This window comes from Bacillus rossius, chromosome 13, assembly GCF_032445375.1.
Source record: "Bacillus rossius redtenbacheri isolate Brsri chromosome 13, Brsri_v3, whole genome shotgun sequence".
NCBI classification, from domain to species: Eukaryota; Metazoa; Arthropoda; class Insecta; order Phasmatodea; family Bacillidae; genus Bacillus; species Bacillus rossius.
In genome coordinates, this window is record NC_086340.1 from 14,830,303 (window position 1) to 14,855,812 (window position 25,510).

The 25,510-nt window shown below is 37.3% G+C and overlaps 1 protein-coding gene and 1 long non-coding RNA gene across 6 annotated transcripts in view; one reads left to right on the plus strand and one right to left on the minus strand.

Annotated features, from left to right (window-relative positions):
* The window catches only part of LOC134538267 (fatty acid synthase-like), a 124,503-nt gene that overhangs the window by 47,564 nt on the left and 51,429 nt on the right, over positions 1-25,510 (plus strand). For all 5 annotated transcript variants that reach the window (XM_063379430.1, XM_063379431.1, XM_063379432.1 and 2 more), the window contains 8 exons: positions 1,456-1,724; positions 3,117-3,258; positions 8,033-8,149; positions 12,058-12,433; positions 17,315-17,649; positions 21,228-21,401; positions 23,147-23,464; positions 24,194-24,393. In XM_063379430.1, the coding sequence (XP_063235500.1) occupies positions 1,456-1,724; positions 3,117-3,258; positions 8,033-8,149; positions 12,058-12,433; positions 17,315-17,649; positions 21,228-21,401; positions 23,147-23,464; positions 24,194-24,393 (1,931 nt within the window). The remainder of the gene's footprint in view (positions 1-1,455; positions 1,725-3,116; positions 3,259-8,032; positions 8,150-12,057; positions 12,434-17,314; positions 17,650-21,227; positions 21,402-23,146; positions 23,465-24,193; positions 24,394-25,510) is intronic.
* LOC134538270 (uncharacterized) lies at positions 1,371-8,146 on the minus strand. The gene is made up of 4 exons (XR_010076116.1): positions 8,096-8,146; positions 7,131-7,235; positions 3,175-3,322; positions 1,371-1,675 (listed from the first exon to the last, which is right to left on the minus strand). It is a non-coding gene; the product is annotated as an uncharacterized LOC134538270 (long non-coding RNA).

Genomic DNA, 25,510 nt, shown 5'->3' on the forward strand with positions numbered 1-25,510 from the left:
TTGTTTATGTCCTAAATACCTTAAAAATTGTTTCAAGTACAAAAACTACTAGTTTTCTATTTTTACTTTGTCTTTTTTTGTATTAAATATGTAAATTTTTCCTGTACTCTGATCTCGAAGCATTAGATATTTTTTTTAAAGTTGAATTAGTATTTTGTAACCTTGAAATGCAATCTCATTGGTTGCCATTTGTTAGATTTCCATGTATTGTGGGAGCAGCAGACATGATGGTGAAATGTACCAGGAGATGCATCTCCATTTACGTGATCTGTCTTCATTTCCCTGCCATTGTAGAAATGGCCATGCATTCGTAGGAGTGGCTCAAACAGTTTTCCACCACACGCCAGCCACACAACCCGAGTTTAATTAACCACGCTTGCATTTCAGCACATTAAATCTTGACACTAAAACACACCAGGTAGTCGATATAACTGGTGGGGAAGTATCCTTCCCTCTCCCCACCGAACACCAAGAAGTAACTTTCTTTTAGCGTTACACAAAATTCTAGCGCACACACAGGCCTGTGTGCCGAACTACCCCACAGGAAATGCACCCCGCCCGTTAATCCAAGTGACTCTACATAAGCCTAGAACACAAAAGCCTACAAAAGTGTAGGCTGTATCTTTAAACATGGTGGACAGAGTAAGTAGCAGAAACTTCGGTTTCTGGCCTCGCACCCACTAAATGCCTCAGATGGTGGTATAATGGATCGGTGGCGGAATAATGGGCCTAATGATTAGAGATACAGGAATTTTTGCATATTCACTTAGTCGCAAGTTAGAATGCAAACTTTCACTCTTTCACTGAGTTGATAATTGGACCGCAGTTATTTTGACAAACCTCCCCCCTCCTCCTACCTGAACCCCGAGCCATCTATATCCAGCTATAGGAGAGAAGTAAGCGAATAAACAAGGATAACAATTTTCTCTCTAAGAAATCAACCAATGGGAAAGCAAACATGGGCTGAGCACACACATGACTTTGAATTCTACCCTGAGGCTAGACGAAACCACGAAATATCCTGGTCTCTAAACTTTTAGAAATCACAGTAAGTTTACGGACTTTAAAGCGATGAATCAACTTCAAATAAGCAAAGATTTCTTTGTAATTTCGAATAACTGAAGCTTCGTAGAAAATACTCCGTATTTTGATTTCCGAGTTGTATGTTACGTTCTAAACAAAGATAAACACACACACTTGGGACAAAAGAAGGGTTATGTTAACAAGTTTTTGAAAGGGTTTGTTAATATGTACACCAAAAATTTTCTTTTGGATTCGTGTTCAAAGAAAGTGAACTCGTTGTCCGTAAATTTACGAAGATTCCTGGATAGTTGTTGACCAGTGTTCTTCGTAGATTGAAGGCGATAAAATTTTAAACAGTGCACTGGTGATGCGTCTGGGCTTGTCTCGGGCTGCACATGAGATGTGTGCAGACATGAGTGATGTGACGCGCAGGTGTTGCCTCACCCCGACCCCAACTCCTCCGTCCCGGCGGCCAGACGGGACTCGCCGGCCGCTCGCCTCGCCAGCGGCCTGGCCTCCCCGCTGCTGGTCCGGGAAGCCGCGGAGCGCATCCCAGGCGACTCGGTGGTCGTCCAGGTGCCGGCGCCCGGCTTCTCCGAGAGCATTCTCAGCCGGTCCCTGCCGGAGACTTGCACAGTCATCGGGCTCATGACTAGAAACGACCAGAATAACCTAGTCAATCTCTTCTCCAGTTTTGGCAGGTGGGTTCACATATTTGTTAGTAACTGTGATTCCAAGCAGCCCGGAAGGTTACATTTTGCTTGCGTAACATCTTGGCTCTCTCGGTCTATGGCATTTGGATGGTGAGAATCAGGTTGTTAAATCCAAAGAGAAACTTTATAGTATTAACTGTTTAATGAATTTTAACAAGATGGGCACAAAGCCGGGGGTTTAGTAATTTTTTCAAGTCTTTTTCGCATTTATCAGAGCATATTCATTTTATAGTTTAAAATTTTTCTCTGCAAATGGAATGATTCGGCAGTCAACGTAGCTGCTCCGGCAACGAATTCTATTGGCGGGTGCGGAAACTATGTGTGATTCGCGTCCATAAATGTAGTTGAAACACAATTTGCATATATTTATCACGCTCAGCATTATTTTAAAGAATTTTTCTTAAATTTTGTGTCCAAGTTTTGTATTATAAGTGTATTTGCAACAAGCGAACATACAAATTTGCTCGTTACCGAGGTTATATGTTACACATCTCTGGCGAGACTGAAAAAACTCATTCACATGTTTCTATTTGTACACACATTTCAAACTGTATTTATCGCACCTGTGCTACGTTATATACCATGTGGTGTGAACCAAATAAGAGGCTAGTGATATAATTTAACTACAATAAATATGTATTAAAAAATGAGGTATGTTAGGGGCATGGTTTTTTTTTTTAAACATAGCTGGGTATGTTTATTTAACGTAAACAATATTTGAGGTTAGGAACTATTACTGCAGTAATGTTTTGTGTTTGTTATGGTAAAACACAAGTATTGCAATATTTTTGACATAAATTAATTTTACTTCACGTTTAAATGGATTAACTATTGAACAAATCACAGATAGTTTTAAATATTTAAAACAAAAACTAAATCTATAAAAAAAATATTTATAATAACCACTAAATTAAAAAATATTCAGAGTTTGCTTGCTATTGACAATGGCTCACTAGTTCTGTGGGTTGCAGGGGCGAAGCGAGGGGGGGGGGGGGTTGGGTTTCAAACCCCCCCCTTAGCACCAAATCTTTAATTAATTTCTTATTCATTACTCAAACAAATTTCATATTAAAATTAATAAAATGTTTACCATTACAATATTTAAATTTAAGTACCGAAAACTGCTAAAATAGCACTATTTTACACCTTCAAATCGCTTTAATACGGGGTGGGGGGGGGGGGGGGGTTGGCATGCTTATTAACACCCCCCATACACAAATACTGGCTACGCCACTGGTGGGTTGTAATTAACCACACAGCATGTTGGTTCGTAATCACCAAATAAGGTACGTGTTTCGGTAGAGCGTGGAGAATAATACCGCATGTGTGCGTGAGTGTTCGTAATCAGCCCGCTCGGCTGTTGGCGGGTCCTGTCCGCAGGATGTTCAACGCGGGGCTGCAGCCGGACCTCGCCCCGTTCCACCCGGCGGTCACCTACCCCGTGTCCCGGGGGACCCCAATGATCGCCCCCCTGGTGGACTGGGACCACTCGGAGGAGTGGACCGTCTTCTCGTTCGACAAGGTGGGTCCCACGGAGTAGTGTTCCGGGAACCTCTCTCGCATCTTCTTGAACGGGAAAGCTGAATCTGGAATCACAATGCCATGACGGAAATGACACGACAGGCCTGTCACGCTCAATAGGTAGGGGTAGTCAAATTTAGTTAATGACGAAATCGCGAAATTTAAAAAAAATCACTTGCACATGATGTGTAATACAAATAACCTTACTTGGTAGTGATAAGACGTTAATATACTGCATTTAGTTTTAGAGAAATTTGCTGTGATGCGCGAAATCCGTAGTTTTTCACAAAATATGACGAAATCGCGATATTTGCTCGAAATTAACCTTTTTTATTGCGAAAAATCACGTTGAATCATTCTGGAACCTGCAAAAAATGTTGATTATTCCAAGAGGTTATATGTGAGATGCCATCTTTGCTTTTGTTTTTTTCTAGCACCCATAGAGTAGAGAGTGGCAATAAACATCATCACTTTAGCTACTGGTGGACAAATCGCAGATGGCGTTGGTAGTTACGAGTGTTTAAATGTTCTATGATTTTATTTTCACGAGTGTGTGTCTGTCGAGTTTAAGTTCTTTACTTTCGAGTGGATGCAATGTGTATCTCTTCCGCATTCTATGATCGTTTTCCGTTAAAGTTTTTGTGGCATGTTGGTCATATTACCGTGGTCACTGTGGATAAACGTATAAAATGACGAAAGTTGTGAGTGTTTTCGAAAGAGCTGAAGAATATGACGACGAAGGATTTTACGTGTTCAGTAAAGATAAAGGCATCATGATGTGCAAGTTCTGTAATGTGTAAGTTGACTGGAAAAGAAAAGACACGTGTGAAAAACACTGTAAATTTCAAGCATCGCACAAGGTGAACAAAGATAGGTGTCAAGCATCAGGTTCTGGAACTAAGCGTCAAGTTACTCTAGAACCATATATTTCATGAATTATTACATCCAGACGTACGCCTACTCAGTCTCCGTCGTCGCACACGTTCCTACGAGACGTAGAAGGCCATAAAACGACAAAAACACATCATTTTGCCGACCACAAATGCGTCTGGTGACGTCATCGTCGATAGGCCTTAACTCACTCTTTGTTCCTTTCTCTGAATCAGCTAAACACAGTCCAGAAAAATAGCGTCACTTCCATATTATCCAATCAAATCATAACTTTCAAAATGCTAATTGTTGTATCTGGGCGTCCTAGCTGAGGCGACTGTTTATTTTCGTAGTTGTCACGGCAACGCACCAAAATAATTGCCGGCCAAGAGTGCCAACAGATACATGAATAAATACCGCACACGCAGTTGAGGTGGTGAAAAACGTAAACAAATAAAAAAAACAATACTCTGTACTGTTGAATAAGTACAGTGTTTTGGTGGGGACTAGTTTGCAGGAAATATATAATAGCTGATTTTCAGAGATACAATAGTCGAAATGGACTTGAGCCACTAACGTTTCTGATCAGTTTCCAATTTTTTTTGTATGTAATCTTGAGAATTTTAATTGCAAATGCAGCAAAGCTAAATTTTAGATGTACATGTTGTACTTTAAAACATTGTTTTTGATAAATTTTGACCAAATAAAACAATAATGCCCTCAAATATATATACGTGTATAAAATTTTAATGACGAAATAGTTAGTTTTTCCAAATAAACAATTTTTTTTTTCACCAAAATTTTTCACCGAAATAACTCTTTTTATTCACCGAAATGGGCCTTTTATATTTACCATTTTTCATTGGCCCTATCAATAGGCAATGGAATGCATGGTCACCCTGACGGCCCGCGAAAAGTAGTATTTTCTATCTCTGATGTCATGTCATGCCGCACAACGGAAAGCAAAAACAGAAACATTACAGGACTTAACTTCAAAAATATTTACCTACAAATTCCTGCATCAATGAGAACTATCCAGATGACTGCAGCAACTCAGCCCAATGTGGCTAACTTCCAAATTTTTTTTCCTAACCTAACTAAAGACATAGTGTATATGTAGGAGGGGTCTGGAATAGGGATCGACTTAGTTGCCACTCAGGCCGAGGCCTATACGTATAGTCGTGCAGGGAAAGGGTCGCATGCATCGTGTGCTTAGAGAAGAAAGAAAAACAGACAAACTTGCATACTAGACACTTGATTAATTAGTTTCTGTGATATGCACAGCTCACAGCCGAGGCAGAGGTGTACATTTCTTGAAATTATACATAATATAAGTAATATAACATACTAAAATTAAATTAATTATTTTTGTTTATGTGTTTTTTTTGTTTGTATTTCTTTCCGTAAAGGCTATATCTTAGTAACTAGTGCTTAGATACTGATATACAGTCAAACCTCGATTCTACGTACACTCACGGTTCTCCAAAATTTGTCCGTACGACCGAGTTGTACGTACGAACCAGTGAGGCCAAATTACGTCCATTTGTGGCTACTCCCCCCCCCCCCCCCCCCCCGGCCATACTTTTTCCCACCGCTGCCACGGGAAATGAATTGCCGTTGCCGTGTCTATACACGGCACGTACATGTGCCTTTGGCAAACAAGTAAATTTTTTACATGTACGTATGTTTATTATGCTGGAATTAACGCATAACATATTTGCTCAAATAAAAAAATTACAGTGGGTTCTTTATAAATGTTGATAAGATTAGCTAGTAGGCCTAAAAACATCATGAAAAACGTAACATTTATAGGCTGCAATGAGCATTTTAAATCGCAAAATATATATATTTTATAGAATAGTTTATTTATTTCGTATTTTTCCATAAGCGTAATAGCTTTTCTCTTGCTTCCGCTCATGATGTACGAAATGCGTGTCCAAAAAGTAGCGGTCTTCAAAAACCGAAGCAAAATAAATCCAAGTAATGAAACAAAAAATGTAAATCCAGATAAAATTCGTAATCCAACCAAAATCCAAATCGTAGTCAGTTAAGAGTAGCAATAAGTCCGAGTAATTATAGCACGAGACGATCTAAAATGCACGAGGAAAAAACGTTAACTCACGATGTATGAACGTAACGGGAATATTACGTGGCTTGTAAGTTCTGATACTGTATTTATTTCATAACTTAGCCGAAATACTGGTACGTATGAGATATAATCTTCACAAAATAAAATGAGCGGTGTCTTGTAACTGTTTTATACGTATTTTATAATTTAAGAAGTATTTCACAGTTGATGCATATTTTTTAACTAACCATTTATTTCAGGGGATTGTAAATAATTAATCATTGGTATCAAGACATCCAGATGAACGTAAACTTGAACGTGTCATGGCAGCGAGAAAACTGGTGCGTATACCAATAAACTGGTATTAGAACTGAACAAAACTGGTACACGGGAGGTGGAGCATATATTTTTTTCCGCTAAGCTCACGTCTATTGGCTGGCTGCTGATGGAACGTCACGAGTCTGGGCGGAGCGTAGAGTGAGATATACTGCGCATGCGCAGCTCAGGGAACAAAGAGAGCCAGCCGGCGGCTACGCCGCGCCGTAACAGCTGACCGAGTACAATGACCTTATCCGCGTACGGCGCGCTTTTGACGGTAAATTTCCATCAATTTGCGGGTTTTTTTTTAAATTTTTTACTGTGATGCAATGTGTATGTAGCACATGTTTGTTATAAACGCTGCAGGTTAAGACTGTATTTTAATAAACTTTAACGTATTTCTTACACTTTTCATATTTAACTTTTTTTTTATTTTTCCCCTCATTTGTCACGGTTTCTGAAATCTGTACGTACAACCGAGGTGTACGTACGAACCGGGGGCCGTACGAACGAGGTTTGACTGTACACTACTCCAGTTACTACTACGATGATAATAGTCCACGTCCTCAACAACCCAAAGTCGTGCGAAGCTGACAGATGGGTGCCGAGGCACTTACCGTAGGGGGAAAAAAATGCGTCCCACACCAGACGTGCGGACTATGTCACAGCAGTTGCAGGCGTTCTCACATAAACATGTACAGGGATGGAAATACCCGTAACACCTAAAAAATTGCAACGTTTTAGCTCGTAACCTAGAATACGTACACAAATCAGAATCAAAGATGTTTCAATTTAATATATAAATATAGTTCATTTAATGCTAATATTATCATTTTCATGCCACCGTAAAATTGCTTTACAGCTAGATAATATGTTCATGAATTGTAAGTACATATTTATATAGTTGTACAACAGCAAAACTTAAGCAGAAACACATCACAATCAATTTTGAAATCTTAGAACAAATTAAATATTCCAATCAGCCCTATTTTTTAAAGTTTTGTGCTTAGTTCTTATAATATTTATTTTGTATGGAAATAAATTTTAATAGCTGTTAATTTTTTTTTTTAATTTTGGCTATTTGTTTCAAGCTTAGGTGTTTTTTATAACATCTTAGTGTCAAAAACTTTGGTATAGCATTCACCATGTGTAACGTACTACTAAATTAGCATAATTGCTTTTAGCTTGCAGCTGGTACATACTTCACTTGCGGCTATGATGGTGTACTAGTTTCTTTCGTAGTTTGTTTTTATTTGAAAATTAAAAATATATGCATATTTTTATGCATTCTGTGTACAGTATAAGATATAAGAGATACGCGATATGGATATCACAGTATTTTTTTTGTGTGAATACAACATGACCATGTATTATTTATGGAGTCTTCAAAATTAAATATTATTTGAAATTTTGGCTGATGGTGAAGAAGTTTTGTTAATATATTCCACTTTACAATTTCAGTATTTCACGTTCAGTAGATTTGTCATGATTATCGAATGCGATCGTGTCTCCTCTACAGATTCGATTGCGGACAGGAGAACGTGTTTTCGAAATAGACCTTAAGAACGAGGAAGTTGAATACCTGTTTGGCCACACGATCGATGGTCGCGTGCTGTTCCCAGCTACTGGATACCTGGTAAGATTAATATCACGTTATCTATATGTGTGCAAACGATTATTGCTAAGTGAAATCATCAACTCATTTATAAAAAAAAAATGGTTTTAAACACTCAATGCCAACAAATATGATAACTTAATCACTTGTGTCATGCACAGCTTCACGTAGTCTTTATCTGCCTTTTGATATACTGCTGGTTTTTTTATGCCATGTTTTTAAAGATAAACACATTGCAGTGTTTTTGCGCAGACATGGTGTTTAAGTGCTTAGAACACTTGGCCAAGGCGGACGTTGCCTTTGCGTGCGGGTTTTCTCAGGGTGATCCTATTTTCCCCTACCAATTCATTCCTTCGCTGCTGCACACCCCATCTCATCTCACTTCACGCATTCTCCAGGGTGGCTGGAAAGACAGGTCTGTCCCTCAGGTAGGACAGCCGACTCCTATCCATGTAGGGTCTGTCTCAGACAGGAAACTACATGTCGATTTGAATTGTTTCTTACAAAAAATATTTTGTGCTAAAATATTATTGTCATTATTATGATAATTTTCAGATGTATTTTAACATGCAAATGAATCAGAAAGACCCCTAGAAAAATAACTTTTAAAACTTATCAAAATTTAAACTGACATAATTTAAATTTGTCTTTCAGCACTCAAAACAAAAACTTCTGTTGTTCTGCCCACTTGCCCTACTTTTAAAAAGTCTTCAAGGCCGCAAGATGGGTACTGTACAGTTGTACACTCTTTCTCTCATTTCTCCAGCTCTAGCTGGTCGAGTTTTTCCATCACTCCCACCCCCTTCTCCAATAGGATGTTTTCCCCTTCATATGCCCTATAACGGTTCGTTATATACAAAATAAACAGTTCAACGCCGATTGCAAATTTTGATGTTTTTATTATTTTTAAATAGAATGTTGCACAGACGATTCCAAACACTTTCAAAAGAGGTTACTCATTCAGTCCACATACATCTGCCCGTCGAGAATACTGCTGGTAGCTCGCATGATGAGAAATTACCGAAAATTAATAGCGTAGATGAAGTCCTTCAGTAATGTTTTACTGCAAGTACACGAAGATGGTGCGACCTGGAACAGGGCCGCACCCAGCGAAAACGAATTCCGCCCCGAGCCAACTGCCGACGAAGGTGGCCGCAATTTCTAATTCATCGTCCGAAAAAAAAAATAAAACAAATTAGGTTGATTTAATATTCGGCCTGGCTCCGACCACCAACGTGAAATTATCTATTAGTACATTACATTATCATTTAGTGAGAAGCCACCGAACGCGACCTACTGTGGCAGCGATCGACAGACGACTGGTGATCTCATGAACTCGTCTCCTCCACGCAGGGAGTAGACGTCACATGACCTCACCGACCAATCACATGCACTCTTCATTCACTCTTACAAATACAAGCCAATCAGAGAACAAGTTACACTACATGAAAAAATCTTTTACATACAGAACTCTGGGCTTCCCCTGATCTCTCTCTTTTCAATTTCACATCGAAATCGGGGACTTCCATTCTCGTTCTCTCTCCCACACCGTGAGAGAGCAGTTATCACCCGGTTCCCATGCAGGGGGGGAATTACCGTCTTTATCTCAGTTGGCGGGGAAGCACTGTTCCTTTCTCACTCCCACTTACAGGCCTCTCATGCGCCTCTTTCTAACCATCACACCAGCCCAGACACAGTCCCGTGATTTATAATTATATTACAACACGTTAATAAAAATTAAGAATAATAATTATAATACAATTTACTTTACCAAATTAAACTTATTGAGAAAAACCTGAATAAGTAGGCCTAAACACGTAAAAATCTAGTACAGCGACTTCTTTGTGAATAATGACATAAAAATTACTAATGATAGAAAATGTCTGTTAAAATACCAGGTACATTCTTAAAACACATAGCAAGTGAAAATAACATATATTAAAAGCCATAACGTCTGATTATACCGTCTCATAATATACACACCACTCTAAAAGCATTGACTTATTTATATTTACCTATACAAAAATAAGTTTAAAAGAAAATTATTTAATTAGGAGGGCAGGGTCTTGCAACATTACAGCCCTTCTGACACGCCTGGTCTCTCCAGCCTTAGCACCACTCCAGCCTTCCGCCACAGTCAACTATGTTTTTTTTTCAGCCACAGATTTTCAGGCCAAACGACCCATTGTAATAATAATTCCATTATTTTGAAGAGTTGGGTTTTGCGAGACAATGGGTCCTTAAATTATACCATGGATGTGACTATCTATTTGCTTTTATTAAATAAGTATTAATAATAGCTTCCCTGAAAAATTTTTTGAAAGTGGAATTTTTTTAAATATACATTTTAATGTTATATTTATGTAACTTAACATGTCACTTGGTTAGTCATGTATGTTCTTTAACTAAAAAAAATTATTTTTTTACTCAGGAAATCCTCTAATTTCACCGAAGATTTGGTGTCTTGTCATCCAAAAATTTTAAAACTTGTTATTCAAGAAATTTCTGGGTTTTACTTATACATATTTATAATACAACCAACATATCATGTATCAATATACTCTTTAAACAGATCTCTGTTAACTTGGATGTTCCATCCCTTACCTATTATAATACATACATTACTTGCTACTTCAGTATTAGTTTTTATTATTTATTTTTATAAATTATTTAATATCTTCTGAACAAATATTTACATTTTTCTTAAGCAATTTTTTTATTGGTGTTGCTAAATTAAAAACTGATCCAGCAAAAAAAAAAAAAAAACCTGGTATTTTATATTACAAGATATTGCTGCACCACAGGATGTTGCTGCAGTGTTTCCAGCAACTGGGAACACGAGAAGCAACTGTGCTACCTAGGAGATAGGTGACTTTGTTTCTGGTCTAAATTATGGTACAGTAGGTTGCTGATGAGTCATGTTAAACAAATACACCATCTACTAAGTTATACTTTATCTTTGGTGCGACTTGAAATTGCGTGGAGGTAATCATGGAACTCGGAACCAAGAACCGGGAACAGATTTTTAAGAACTGGAACCGAATCCAGAACCGGGGAGACTGTAGAACCGACACATCACTACTATATTTCTTACTAGCGACCCGCCCCGTCTTCGCATGGGTGTAACGCTTGTACTAAATATACTACAGAATGTCTTAAAATACAACGTAGATAAAAATGCTATTTGTGGGCACGTGCCGCCGGCCCCCCGGCCGGTACCGCCGCAACCGCTTTGCCCCTGCATTTTAAATCTGTAATATATTCTAAAATATTCATTTAAATTACATGCTGTAAAGGGCCCTATTGATCTATATTAAATGCACAATGTATTTAAGGTACTTAATTGAATAAGGATTAATGCTGTATTGCTTAAAATCACTTCATAAATAAGCCATTATTTCTCGTAAAAAGTAAAGGATAAAAAATGGTTATTGCGGGTTATCCCTAAGAGATAGACATATACTATCACTGACTTTTTTTAGACCTTTTTAAGGTGTACAATACTGTAGTAAATTATTTTGATCTATCTCGTAGGGTTCAGCCAGCGATTGCAATGTAAGCGCATAAAAATGTGTTTATTTACGACATCACATTAGAAACCTCTAAAATTATCAGTGTTTCTCTACTATATTATGCATGTATTGTACATATAAACCTTCATCTTGAATCACTCTATCTATTAAAAAAAACGGCATCAAAATCGATTGCGTAGTTTTAAAGATCTAAGCATACATAGGCACAGACAGACAGCGGGAAGCGACTTTGTTTTATACTATGTAGTGATAATATTTCTCTTCTAATATTTTTTCCTGAAGTATCAAATCCTTCGATTACCAAGGATTTGATGGGATTTGATGGTATTTGATGGTATTTGATGGTATTTGAGGATTTGATTGGCCCATCCCTGGTTATATTTCTCTGTTACGTAGGAACTCGTGTGGAAGACGTTCGGCGCCATGAAACGGCACGACCGGTACCAGAACCACCCGGTGGTGTTCGAGAACGTGCAGTTCCGGCGCGCCACCATCATGTCCAAGGAAGGGCCCGTCAAGTTCCTGGTCACCATCTTCGACGGCACCGGGGACTTCGAGGTGTGCGTCTCCGGCTCGCTGGCGGTGTCGGGCCGCGTGTACGCCCCCGATGACGTGGACCGGGAGATGCTGGACCCCTCCTTACCGTGCGCCGAGGTCTCCCGGGAGGGCGACCACCTGCCCCTCTCCGGCGCGGACGTGTACAAGGACCTGCGGCTGAGGGGCTACGACTACGGAGGACTCTTCAGAGGGATCGTGTCCGCAGACAACCAATGTTAGTCAAATTATCAAAACAGTTTTACAAAATATTTCTTTGGAAACCAGTTGCCCAAGAAAAAATATTGTAAATTTGTAGAACATAGGGCTATGGTTATTTTTTCTGCATACATGAAATACTTTTTCGAGGTTATACTGAGTATTTCTTACGAAAATTGATGCATAATCTTACATTTTAATTAATGTTTCATTCTAGGATAATTTTTTAAAATTGTGTAAAGGATATTCGAATATTTGATGATTTGGCTTTATTTTATTATGTGTGTTAATGTGCACAGTTAATGCTGGAAAGCTATTCATGGAATGGTTTACGAATAACTGTATCAAATTTAGGCACTGGGACAACACAAAACATAAATCCCGGGAAATAATTCAAAATTCAGTATTACTGCGTACATATTTTTTTGCAGTGACACAGTTGTTTTAAATGGGTTAACAAAAAGAGCAGTTTATTTGTAATGAAATAGTATATGTATATGTATTTATATGGAAACATATTTATCTGAAATACCACAGAGCACACCCAGAAATCTTCCATGGCATACACTTTGAAAACCAAAACCACTGTGTTACAGTTTGAATTTGATATCCTTGTGAATAGAATATTTCGGAGCCATGCATACAGTCTTGTAAGTAGAGTTCAGTTCGTAACGTTTTGAACAGCATGTTTCTGACTTTTTTGACAGGCTTGTCCGTGATTCGGAGTCATGGTGATGGCTGTTTTACAATGTCACATAAGCCTATACGGAGATGGATCACGAAAAACAGAGACGGATCTCCCGTAAAATTTCACTTTAGCTTTTGCCGCTTTTACAATTAACGGGAAAGTAACAAATGGCAATCAATGAAATTGAATTTCATGATTTTGAAAAATTAATTTGACTTAAAAATAAAGTATTTTAACTCCGAGAAAATTAAGCGATCAGGATTGCTATATAATAAAAATAAACCACAAAGTAATAATAGGACACTAGATTTTCTTGTACTTGAAACAATTATTTACAAACATGGCTACCACCGCGACCAAATACTCGGCTGCTATTGTTCCGCATGTGTATCATTAGGCCTATTCCACAGTGAGATGGAAACGGAGACGAATCACATAAATGGAGACGGATCTCACAGAACAGTTTTTCTACAATAGCACGCAGACGGAGACGGATCCATACAGTTTAACTCGACAATGCTGAGCTCTTCCATGGGACCAAAGTAAGCTGAGTTCTTGGCAGCGGTGGTAGGCATGTTTGTTTATGTTCTAAAGACATTAAAAATTGTTTAAAATTCAATTTTAGCTGTAGTTCTATCATTACTGTATCGTTTATTTTTATTTATGTATATTGTGCCCATGCTATGATAAGCATAATATATCTTATAGTATATTAGTATTTCGTAACATATAATGCAATCTCATTCGTTGTAAATTGTTGTGTTTCCGTGCATTGGGGAAGCGAAAGACGTAATAGTTGAAATGGGAGATCCATATCCGTACACATGATCTGTCTCCATTTCTGTGCCATGGTGGACCGGGCCTTAAAGATACTGCATTCCGTGAGATTAGGGATGGGGCGAATCCTGATTTCCTCGAATCCGAATCCTAACTCGAATCCTCGACTGGAATTGCCGAATCTCGAACCCAAACCCGAATCTTTTAATAGATGATGTCCACATATCTAATATAAGTGAGATGTATTCTGCTTGCACTAAAAGTCCCTTGACTTTATCACATGTAGATTGGTACATTTCTGGTATAAGTGTATATAAAGACAACAATTTTTTCTTGAGAAATTTCAGTTTTAGTACAGATTAGCGGTTAGGATTTTTTCTATAAATAAGCTAGAGGTCTGCGAGCCTAAGAATTTTACTTCGAGCCGAGCTCGAGCTTTTGTGGTACAGTTACACTTTTGGGAAATTATTTTTATCTTAAACTTAATATCATGTTTGAATAAAGTATTAAAATGAAGTGGGCTTATTAATTTTGGGTAACTATTTACAGTGTGTGTTTACATTTTGCACTGCTAGAAAAAAATAACATTTTTTTTCATTGAATCTTACCTGTTTCCATTGGTTCATTAGTAACTGATATCATCCAACTAACATAACCAAGTATATGTTTGTGTAAATGTAACATATCTTTGGAAAAATTTCACCCTTGTCAATTTTTCTGGAGTCCTTACTGAGCTTCAACAAACTTAGCACCAAAAATCATGTTGTTTGAAAAGTACATTCACATTGTTTCAACATTTCCACTTTTCAGCACAATAATTCTGAGAGAGATTGTCACAGAGTATTAAATTCCGTTCTTTAATCTATCATTCAGAACAATAATTTGTTCTGCACGTTCAGGAGTTAAATTAGCTCTACGATTGGAGATAGTGTTTCCAGCAAAAGAGAAGCGTCTCTCGCTGGCAACCTGCTTGCCTGGAATGCTTTAGTAAAATTGCTTAACCTCAAAATTAGTGTCATAAATATCTGTAACTGGTCATTAAAGTTTAATCAATTGAAAGTAATAAAAATAAAAACATTTTACTTCATTCAATTTACACTTGCAAAAAAAACATACACACAATAAACCTACATGGACATTAAAGTCTTTTTCAATATCCTGAAGTCTGAAATATGTTTACTCATGTCGTTAAATGTAGAGCTGTATTGAAGAAGCCGATTTTGCCAATATTTAGTTGAATCGGCATTCCTGCCGACTTCCGATACAGTACGCTAGTTAATTTTCGGCCGATATTACTGAAAAACGAAAGAGACTGCCATAACCTAAAAATCCACGAGTACCATTTTCACCTTTCGTAGTAGTACTGCATTCTTTAAGATCGCATTATTTCTTAGCAACATGTGCCAACCGTACATATCAAAGTTTAACATCCTTTTTTTTTTAACAATGTTCTTTAATTTAATATGTCATAAATAAATAATACATTACTATCACGGTAAATATACATCTCAGTTGTTACGGTAACTATAGTGCAAATATGGTAGCTATCATGCTTCTGTAGTAATTATGGTATTCTACAAAGAATCGTTTGTTCTTTTTATGGTAATTATCTTAAAATAACTATTGGGTTTGTACTGTAGTTATGGTACATCATCCATATTTCTTCGTATGTTGTTGTTCATTTGTCTTTTCTTCATATTTACGTGTGCCATTATTTGAGACAAGAAGTTTCAGAAAAAATTTTAACGGACATTATATCTCACATTTAATGGCGTAAATGACGAGACCTCGGGCAATTTAAACGCTTTATACGGAAAAACCTACCATGCGGGACCTCGTAAGCGAGTTTTACTGTATTTTTTCCCCGTAAATAGTAAAAACCGAATCCTTTGACGAATCCTATATCAGACCCGCCGAACCTTCGAATCCCTAGGATTCGGCGGATTCGGCGGATTCGGCGGATATTGGATTCGGTCGCCCCATCCCTACGTGAGATCCATCTTTGTGTTAGTGTCATTGTAGTATGGGCCTAATTGAGTGGTCAGATCACTCGACCCCTACCAAAGCATTTAGACCCCAATTTACAAACGAGCCAACTGAGCATTTGCCCAGGGCACCAGTTTTTGAGGGGTAGTAGAGTTTGAGATGCGAAAAAAACCAAATACTTAAGAAATAGATTTAAAACTTGTTTAAAAATGTACAGTATACATAAACATGTGTTTTATTTCGGTAGTTATTACAGACGTATAAAACTGTAACAACCATTTATTAAATTTAGGCTATATAAGAAAAAATACAAACAGCCCGGCACTATAAACAGGTATGTAAATAGAAGACAGGCAACACCTGAATGGATGAAATTGAACTTTATTTTAAGTATCATTTGGAAACCATTAGTTTGGAGATCCAGAATATTGGGAATATCGTCCGATAGCAACACTAAAACGATTAAATCATAAGATTACATTATTTGTAGGATTTTAAATGCACCCTGACTTCAAAATATTTGTGAACTGCTGGGTTTATCCTTTCAGTCTTTCCTCCCACTGAAATAGACACTATATCTCACTGATACATAAAGTTTATCAAACTTTGAATGTGTGTCATTGACCACTGTGTACATTCTAGTCGATATCATACATTATTTTTTTCTTTGAAATAGTATAATAGTTTTATAATTTTATATATTATAATATAATTACATAATATGTTCCGATTATTACTACATAAAATATCCAAAAAATAGTGTACTTGAAATAACTAGTAGTTAGCCCTGAACTGAAACCTCACAAAGTTACTTTATGTAATTATAAAACGAGGCAAATAATAGAAGTGTGACTGACACCATGTTTTGCATGACGTGTTGGATGGGCCCCATAACTACATACTAGGAAAAGTAATGCGGGTGGAATTTTCAAATCCAAAATGTTAGCTTTATAATGATGGCCATGTCCTATCGTGCTCTAGGAATATGGTTAGGGTACAGGTGTAGCATAATTCAACATCTAAAAAACCCTTATTTTTGCGTCTTGGAATATCAGCCTTAGAACCAGTTCTATAGGCAAAATATTTTATGGAAACTGGAAGTCATCCCACTTGTCAAACAAACATGACTGTGCTTGTGACGTTTTCGGAGACATGATCCTCCAACGTTGACACCACATATTGGAAGGTGTTGGAAGCGGAAAGTCTTGACGGTGTGACAGGGTCTACACTGGTTCCCCATATCGTTCCAGTTACTATATTTGTTTGTTTCTACTTCAGAACATAACCACCAACTCCGTAGACTGATACCTCCGTGGTTGTACCATCCCCCCTCCCCTCCTTAACCCCGGACATTTTCTTCCTACTGAAAGTGTTGGAACCGAAGGTTCATTTGATTGAATTCATTATTCGCCCCTGGTTGAGTTTTGATCCGTCCGTCGACTCGTTCAGGCCTGTCCGGGGAGCTGACCTGGCGCGAGAACTGGGTGACCTTCATGGACACCATGCTGCAGTTCTCGATGCTGCGGAGGAACACCAAGGAGCTGTACCTGCCCACGATGGTGGAGAGGGTCGTCGTGAACCCGCGCGGGCAGGACTCGCTCGTGGACGGGGCCGCCACCGCGGTGCGGGTGTACCCGGACATCGGGCTCGTCAAGGCCGGCGGGGTGGAGATCTACGGCCTGAGGGCAAGCCTGGTGTCCAAGAGGCACCAGACGCACGCGGAGCCCATCCTCGAGAAGTACAGCTTCGCCGCATACGTCGACGACGACGATGACGGACCAGAGGTGTGAAGCTGCTTCTTCTGTCTGAAAGCCCGGAAACAACGATGATCCGTCCCATCCGCCCTTCGGTCGCGCGACCGGAAGCCGCTCGGGCGGCCCGGGAAATTCCGTTCGTTCCCCTGTCAAAACCGTACCGAGCTTTAACTTTCGATGGATGGACGGATGAAAATAACCTTTCAAAATGTTGGCAAAAGATACCTATTGCCGGGAACCTTTTACTATCTTAAAATGTTTTTTTGGTATGTTTATTTTTTTGGCTGCATCTATTAAATGTTTTTAACTTACGTTTCAACACAATTTTTAATAACTGAATATATTTTAATAAATATATCAAATTAAAAATTTAGTTAAATGATGTATTCAGTGTTTAACTTTCGTGACTGTCAGTCAATTTAATATTCCTCTAAAAGAAAAATTTTCACCACTGTCTAAGCCTTCTAGTCTGTTAGCTGCATCAAAATGAAAAATTATTTGACGCATGTACGGATCGTTGTGAATAGCTCAGCTTGTTGACAGATGGACTGACGGCGGGCAGACGGGTGACGAACGGACGTGTGATGGGCGGGCAGATGGGTGATGGACGGATGGATGGTGAGTGGACGGGTGACGGGCGGGTGGACAGGTTGCAGATGTACAGATGTCAGGCAGATGGTTGACGGATGGATGGTGGGCGGACAGATGACGGACAGACGATGGCGGGCAGACGTGTGACGGGCGGGCGAACAGGTCACGGACATACAGACGGTGGGCAGACGGGTGACAGGCGGGCGGGTGGGTGACGGACAGACAGATGGCGGGTGGATGTGTAACGGGCGGGCAGATGGGTGATGGACGGATGGTGAGCAGATGAGTGACGGTGGATGGATGGGTGATGATAGGATGGCGGACAGTGACGGGCGGGCAAATTGGTGACGAATGGTAAGGACCCGTCCCCTTTAAAATTATTTTACTGGAAGTCATGAGCCTTAACTAGCACTAATTCAATTAGTCCAGCCCTCTGTAACCTAAAAAGTTTAAGTTTATCTAGACATTAATGTTCTGTATTTGTGTACTACAATTTATTTTGGAAAAAATATCTTGCGTAATAATTTTTTTTTTTCATTCTAGATATGCGAAGCACATACAAAAAAATAAATTCAAAAAATTCTTAGTTTTGTATTTTGAAGTTTGAGAATGCTCCATCATTGCCATTGTGGGTTTTTGATGTAAAGACTCGAGACACTGTGGCAAAAAAGTAGCTAGAAACCATTTAGTATTATTGGACTTCAACAAAATATATTACTGAAACTGATGTTTATGCTGTGCTTTTTCCCCCTGGTCTCTGGCTGGAAACCCAGGGTGGGCCTAGTGAATGCTGGCTGAATTAAGGTGTTGATTGTTCGGGAGGGTGCCAGGCTAGCTCGTGCGTCGAACCAAATTTATGTTGTTTGTGGGCTGTCATCTCCAACGTCGTTCACTTTTCTCACAGGCTGCAGATTACTGAATAGAAATTACTAGCTGTTTCATAGGTGCATGTGCCCTCTCCAGCATAGTACGCTGATTCTTAACTGGAGACGATTTGCAAGACATGTTCCTTTATTCATAAGTATCATTCCACAGTTGTGGTACGCTGGAATCTTATTCCATTATTGACTTTATATATATATATATATATATATATATATATATATATATATATATATATAATTTTTTTTGATTCACAACGTCTGTTTCGTCATTGATATATACAAGTAAACTGCCACTGTATCACGTGGTGTTAGATTGATTGTGACTATCGATTTATGTATACAATCTCGAAATTGTGAGTTAAATTATTTTAATTGCCCGTCCCAATGGAGTATCCTTGTTTTGTAGTGATGTCGTCCATGGTTTTTGATGTTTGTTAATTTTTTTTCCCACTTATGCATGTGATGAAAAGATTACAAATAATATTATGTTATCAAGTTTGAATTGACAAATATACCATGTTTTGAATCATTTACAAATTTTTTCCTATCACTGTTAAACAAGAAAGCAAAATAAAATCTTTGAATACTTGTTGCATGTTTAAAATGTCGCTGATTGTGTGTCAAGTTCATCTTTTTGATTATAAAATCCCATTAAACTTCAAAAAAGGGTATTTATAGCACACAAATGATGTAATATCAACAGTGAACTTTGATATACGATCAAATTATGAGGCAAGCTATATAAAATATTTGTAAATGAATGAATATTCCATATCGAATCGAATACAAATAGTTTATTATTTGTATTCAAAAATTTGAATATTTGCACAGGCCTAGTGAGAAGGTAATGGCATGGTGGAGGGGATAGAATCACTCTGCACCAAAATCACCCCAAAAAAATACTAAACCATTTTACATGCAAACTTGTAGACTAAACACATTGACATTACAATTCCCTCATATTTATTACTCTAGAGAAAACAGGTGGCTAGAAGCCCAGAAATCCTGAAATTAATTATAAAGTAAATAATTATTTAAAAAAATGTGAATGAAGTCTGAGACTTTTTGTTGTTAGCTGTAACTACTCCATCTGATTATATTTGGCTTTCTTATAATTACGCGGTGCACTCATATTATAGCAGTAAGAACGAAGTAAGGCTCAAGGTTGCAAAAGGGGAATTAAGCATGGTGCCCCTAACGGACCGACACATGTGACTCTCGTCGCACTTTCCCTTTCGGGCATTACTGGGTTTATGTAAATTCAGTTACGTGATCTCTGAATTGGTTGGTCGACAATTTATAAGGGGTCAGGGGTGGTTATAAGAAACATGCTAATTGCATATTAGCACTGGGGTTCACACGTGACATATTGGGCCGAGCGAGGGGGTGCATTCCGCGAGCGGGAGCTGCCACTGACAGGGTTGGGTCCCAGCTGAACTACCTGAAGAGATACGACGTCAGCTTAGGGAAAAAATAGGTGTAAGATAATTAACCTTAAAAGAATTTGCTATTAAATTTATGTCCTATGACTAGAGACCTGCAAAATTTGCGGTTTCAATGGCCTTCAGGATAGACTGCACATACCCCTGTACACTCGGAAAAATAACGCAAGTTCATTGGCTGCCGACTTGTAAGTCGTCTCAGCTGGTTTGTCTGTGATTCGATCCTTCTTTAGTTGAGGGTTTATAACTGGTTTTGATTCATCCAGATGAACAGTAAGCCAATAGCAAAATTATCTAAGAGGTATATGTGTTTGAATTCTAGCCTATCACCGAATGAATCCGCTAATTTTGCAGGTCTCTACCTATGACCTATGAGTATATAACATTTACTAAGATCATTATTATAAATTTTTTAAAACTCTTGCATTCAGCCATCACTATTAAATTTCTTTCACTTCTCATTAGTTTTAAGTAGCAATTTACAAATATGATACATCATTATGAAGTTCAACCCTACTTCCATTTTCTGGCCAAATTGCTGCTATAGAAAAAAGTTACTATATGATGTTTGCTTTCTATATGTAATCTATCGAAACAACTATCAACAAATTAGCATGTGGTTAACTGTGTAAATAAATGTATGCTTCATCATTTTTGAGATGAAGACAATGATTGTAAATGCTATTTTCAGATATTGTTGAAGCAAAACAACGAGGATGCTTTGTCTGTAACCGTGCAGATTGTTCTTGAAAACCTCCACAATGTCACAAAAGTAAATGTCGTGGAGTTGGTCAGCACCAAACCGACAAACAATTTGTTGGCGCCCAATGTTTTGAAAATTTTGGAATCCGAGCCGATGATACAGGTAAGTTTGAGAAGAAGAAGAAAAAAGAGGTGTTAACATATAACCTGGTAGATGTGTGCAATGTCGGTTATGTATTAAAACATGAAAGTTTTTAGTCCGACAGTCTAGGTTTGGCACATTCTGTGGTTCGACACTGACTGAGCTGTTCAGGTTCAGTGGATTCTGGTGGTTGACATTCGGAAATAGCATAATTACCATATCACTTACTATAAAATTTAAATTTTAATAATAATTTTTGTCGCGGTAAGGAGATCAAGACCAGAGTGTTTTCAAGGAGAATGTATTTGTGATTTCTGAAATGTTCGTATAGACTGGATGCATATGTGGGGCATATGTTTTAATATTAAACACAATATATGAAACAAAAAACCATACTGCACATGTTTTGCTGCCATTGGTAAAAAAAAAATTTTCCTTGGGAATCATTTATAAATTAAAAATTGAAACAAATTAGAGAAAAAACAACACGATATGCATGATCTTTATCAGCAAATCTGCAAGGGCTTTGGTATGAAATGTTGTTGGCTTTGCGCTGCTTGAATTTTCAGTTCACTGAGAGTTTATCGTTACTTTTTTTTTTTTCCCCCACATTTTCTCATTTTTACATTTAGTTCACTGTAATACAGCTACTGCCAGGGGAATACACAAAATTTGGGGGGGGGGGGAGGGGGGGGGGGAATTGAGATATTTATCCCTTGATATCCTAAAAAAAAATCTATCATTCCGACCAAGAAAAGAAAAGAAATTGAAAGCAAAGCAACGACTAAATTAAATTTTGGGTACACTTCTGGCTACTACTATAATTGCTACACCATGTAAAATAATGTAATTACAACATGAAGACAAAAAATTTAAATCAGTTTTAAAACATTCTCAGAATAAAAAAAAAGTTGACTTTTCCTTCCTCAAGGGGTAAGAAAGATTTTAAATATAATTTTTGGATAAACATACCCTAGATTGTAGGAAATACATCTTTTGTTTTCCATGGAAAGTAATAGCAACTTGATTAATTAATTTTTAAGTAAGACATAAAAATTTTTTTTGCCGGTTTTAAATTTAAGTCTTGAAATAACCTTTTTTAACTATGAAGATATTATTTACAAATTAAAATTTTAAAAAAAATTAAGGAAATCAAATAATATCAATTTTACTTTCATTAAAGAGCATAGAAAACTAGTTATTGTTTTAGTGTTTTTTTATGGATAATATTTACTTGAGTTCTTGAAAAAATTTTGAATGCCTTTTGGTCTAATTGGTAAATTTATTCATTCACATATCACAAATATTTTTTAAAAAATCATTGTAGGTTTTGTGTGATGAACACTTTCAATGCTCTGACATTTTGAAACTTCCATCATTGTGTTCTAACTAATTGGACTGTTGGAATCCATATCTTGTTTTTGAACATTACTTTTACACTAAGTTGAAAATAATTTTTAAATGTTCTAACTCTAGGAAGAATATAGTTTTCTAAATAAACTCATTTGTAGTATTATAATTTATCGTTCTCAAAATAAATTAAGTTTTGTTAAATTGTAAGTAAAAGAAAAATAATATTTGGAAATGATAAGGCTAGTCAGGTAAAATGAAAAGGTTCCTCAGAGTCTTATTGTTAGGTACCAACGTAAATTAAAATTTTGATAAAGGAGCATTTGATAAAATGGTTTATATTTTCCCACTGTTTTAAGTTTTAGAGGTTTGTTGATTGATGTACCGCACATTCATATTTTATTCTTAATTTCTAGGTGTCGTACACCGTAGCTTCTCCGTACCCAGAAGAATACTCCAAAGACGACTCTTACAAGGACCTTGCTGCGAAGTTTGTACATTCCAATTCCATTCTTTCATCTCTGGAGGACAAAACGGTGCATCTAGTTATAGCAAGGAACACGCCGGCACACACGGCAGAGATACGGGACAGGCTCCCGCAGATTGTGTACCGCGGCGCGTTCGTTCTTCTGGAAGAGGACGTGTCGCTTCGCGCACACGGGGCGAACCACGGGGAACTTGACGTTCTTGCGTCGCAGCGCGGACAAGATCAAGCTTATGTGCTGCTGCGAAAGGTTAGCAAACACAAAAATGGTTGACCAGTTTTTTGTTTTACTTGTTTGCATGCTTTAAGGGAGAGTTTCCCTAGTTATTTTGTGTTTACTGCGTGATCTTGAATAAATTCATAATATAACGCTATGATTTTTTTTATCAAAAAATTTTTTCTACTGAATAAGTTCTTAAATAGTGCCTTTATGAACATAAAGACAAATTCTTATGTCAATTCTAGCATGTAGGCACCACTGAAATCATGGAAATCATGTGGTGTACAGTTTTGATTTAACTCTTTGTATGTGGCCATTGTTTTAAAATTATTTACTTTTGAAACATCAGTCAATAAATCAACCCTAACAGAACAAAAGTTTCTGTGGTTTCGGGAAAAATTAAATTTTATTAATTCAATGAATGATACACTTAAATAAGTAATTAGTGCGAGATGAAGGCTACACACAAATGGTTAGTGCAAACTGTAAACCACATTATGTATTTCATGTTTTCAGTACACACTAGCACTGACTTAAAAATTTGCCTCCAAGTTCATAAAAACCATTAAATGAGGACATGGTTGTATTATGGATTTATTAAAAATAATGTGCAAAAACACAAGATGATAGAAGAAAAATAATCTAGGATACTACTACCAACTTAAGCGGTAAACGAGTGGTGATAGAATAAATAGTGTTTGAGCATGACCTGAAGACGCTGCAGTGCAATGAATGATATTATTGTGATGTGTTCCATAGTCTAAAGGACTCGAAAATCCCATAGTGATCACCATGACGGACGACAACTTCAAGTGGCTGGGGAAACTGAAAACTGGGTTGAAGCAAGCCGAACAATCGGAAGGCTGCAGGGTCCTGTTAGTGTGTCAGCGGGAGAAGATGAGCGGCATCATTGGATTGGTCAACTGCATCAGGCAGGAGCCGGGCGGCCACAATATCAGGTGTGTTCCTTTGATTTTGTGCCCGCCATCCAAAGAACTGTGTCTGCGAGTACTCAAAAGATAGTCTATTTTCGTGAATAATTTGATATTTCATTTGACATTTCAATTTTTTTTTTCTTCAAATAATAGATGATTATGATTTAAAATGATTAAAAATGATCAATTTTATTTATCTAACCAGATCAACGAAAACTCCTTTCAAAATAAATGTTTACTTGTTTAAGAAAATGTATTATCAGTTTTTTTTTATGTCCTGTATTTTACACCTTTTTTGTGATGGTTTCATATATATATTATACTTTGTTTATTTTACTGTATTTTGGATCAATTTTTCTTGTAGTCCTGTGAAGTGTGGGGAAAAAAAATATTTACCTTAATGTTAAAATTTGATTAGAAAAATAATTATTATTTGTGAATATTATGATATTCAATTTGAATAAAAAACAAAAAAAAAAAAAAACAGTATTTACTGAAGCCTGCAAATGGCTGTTCCAGACAGGCTAAAAAATACGAAACAGTTGTAATATTTATGAATTTTCCTTCACAGCTTTGTTTTTATCAAAGGCACTTCAGAAATTACAATTGTAGATTTTTTTTGACAAATATTATAAATTTTGCTTACAACGAGAACAGTGTGCACGTGTTAGCTTCAACGAATTATTTTCAGAAGTAGTCTGCCATTTTCTTCATGCTCATTATAGTTTTCTTTTTTGTGACTCTTTGAGAAAGAAAGTTGATCCGCTAGCACCTAGCACATTGGAAACATTGCTTCTAATTGCACGATAACCAGTAGTTTTTGTGCTTATTTCAAGAAAATGAGTTATTTTATTATGAATTGTGCAAATTTTCTGTAGTATAGAAAATAAATAGTGTTCAATATTTTTCTTCGATAGTGTTTTTACAGACCACCTTCACTTATTAGTTATTACTAATTACCTTTTTCGAAAGTTGACGTATCTGCTATTCCTCTAAAATAAAATTCCATAAAGCTACAACCCGTGCTGTGCACAATGTTACAGACATGTTTCAGAAACATAATGTTAGGTACCTTACTGAGAAATTGTAATGTTTCTGCAACATTACAAAAATATGGGCAAATTTACACGCTACCATTGGC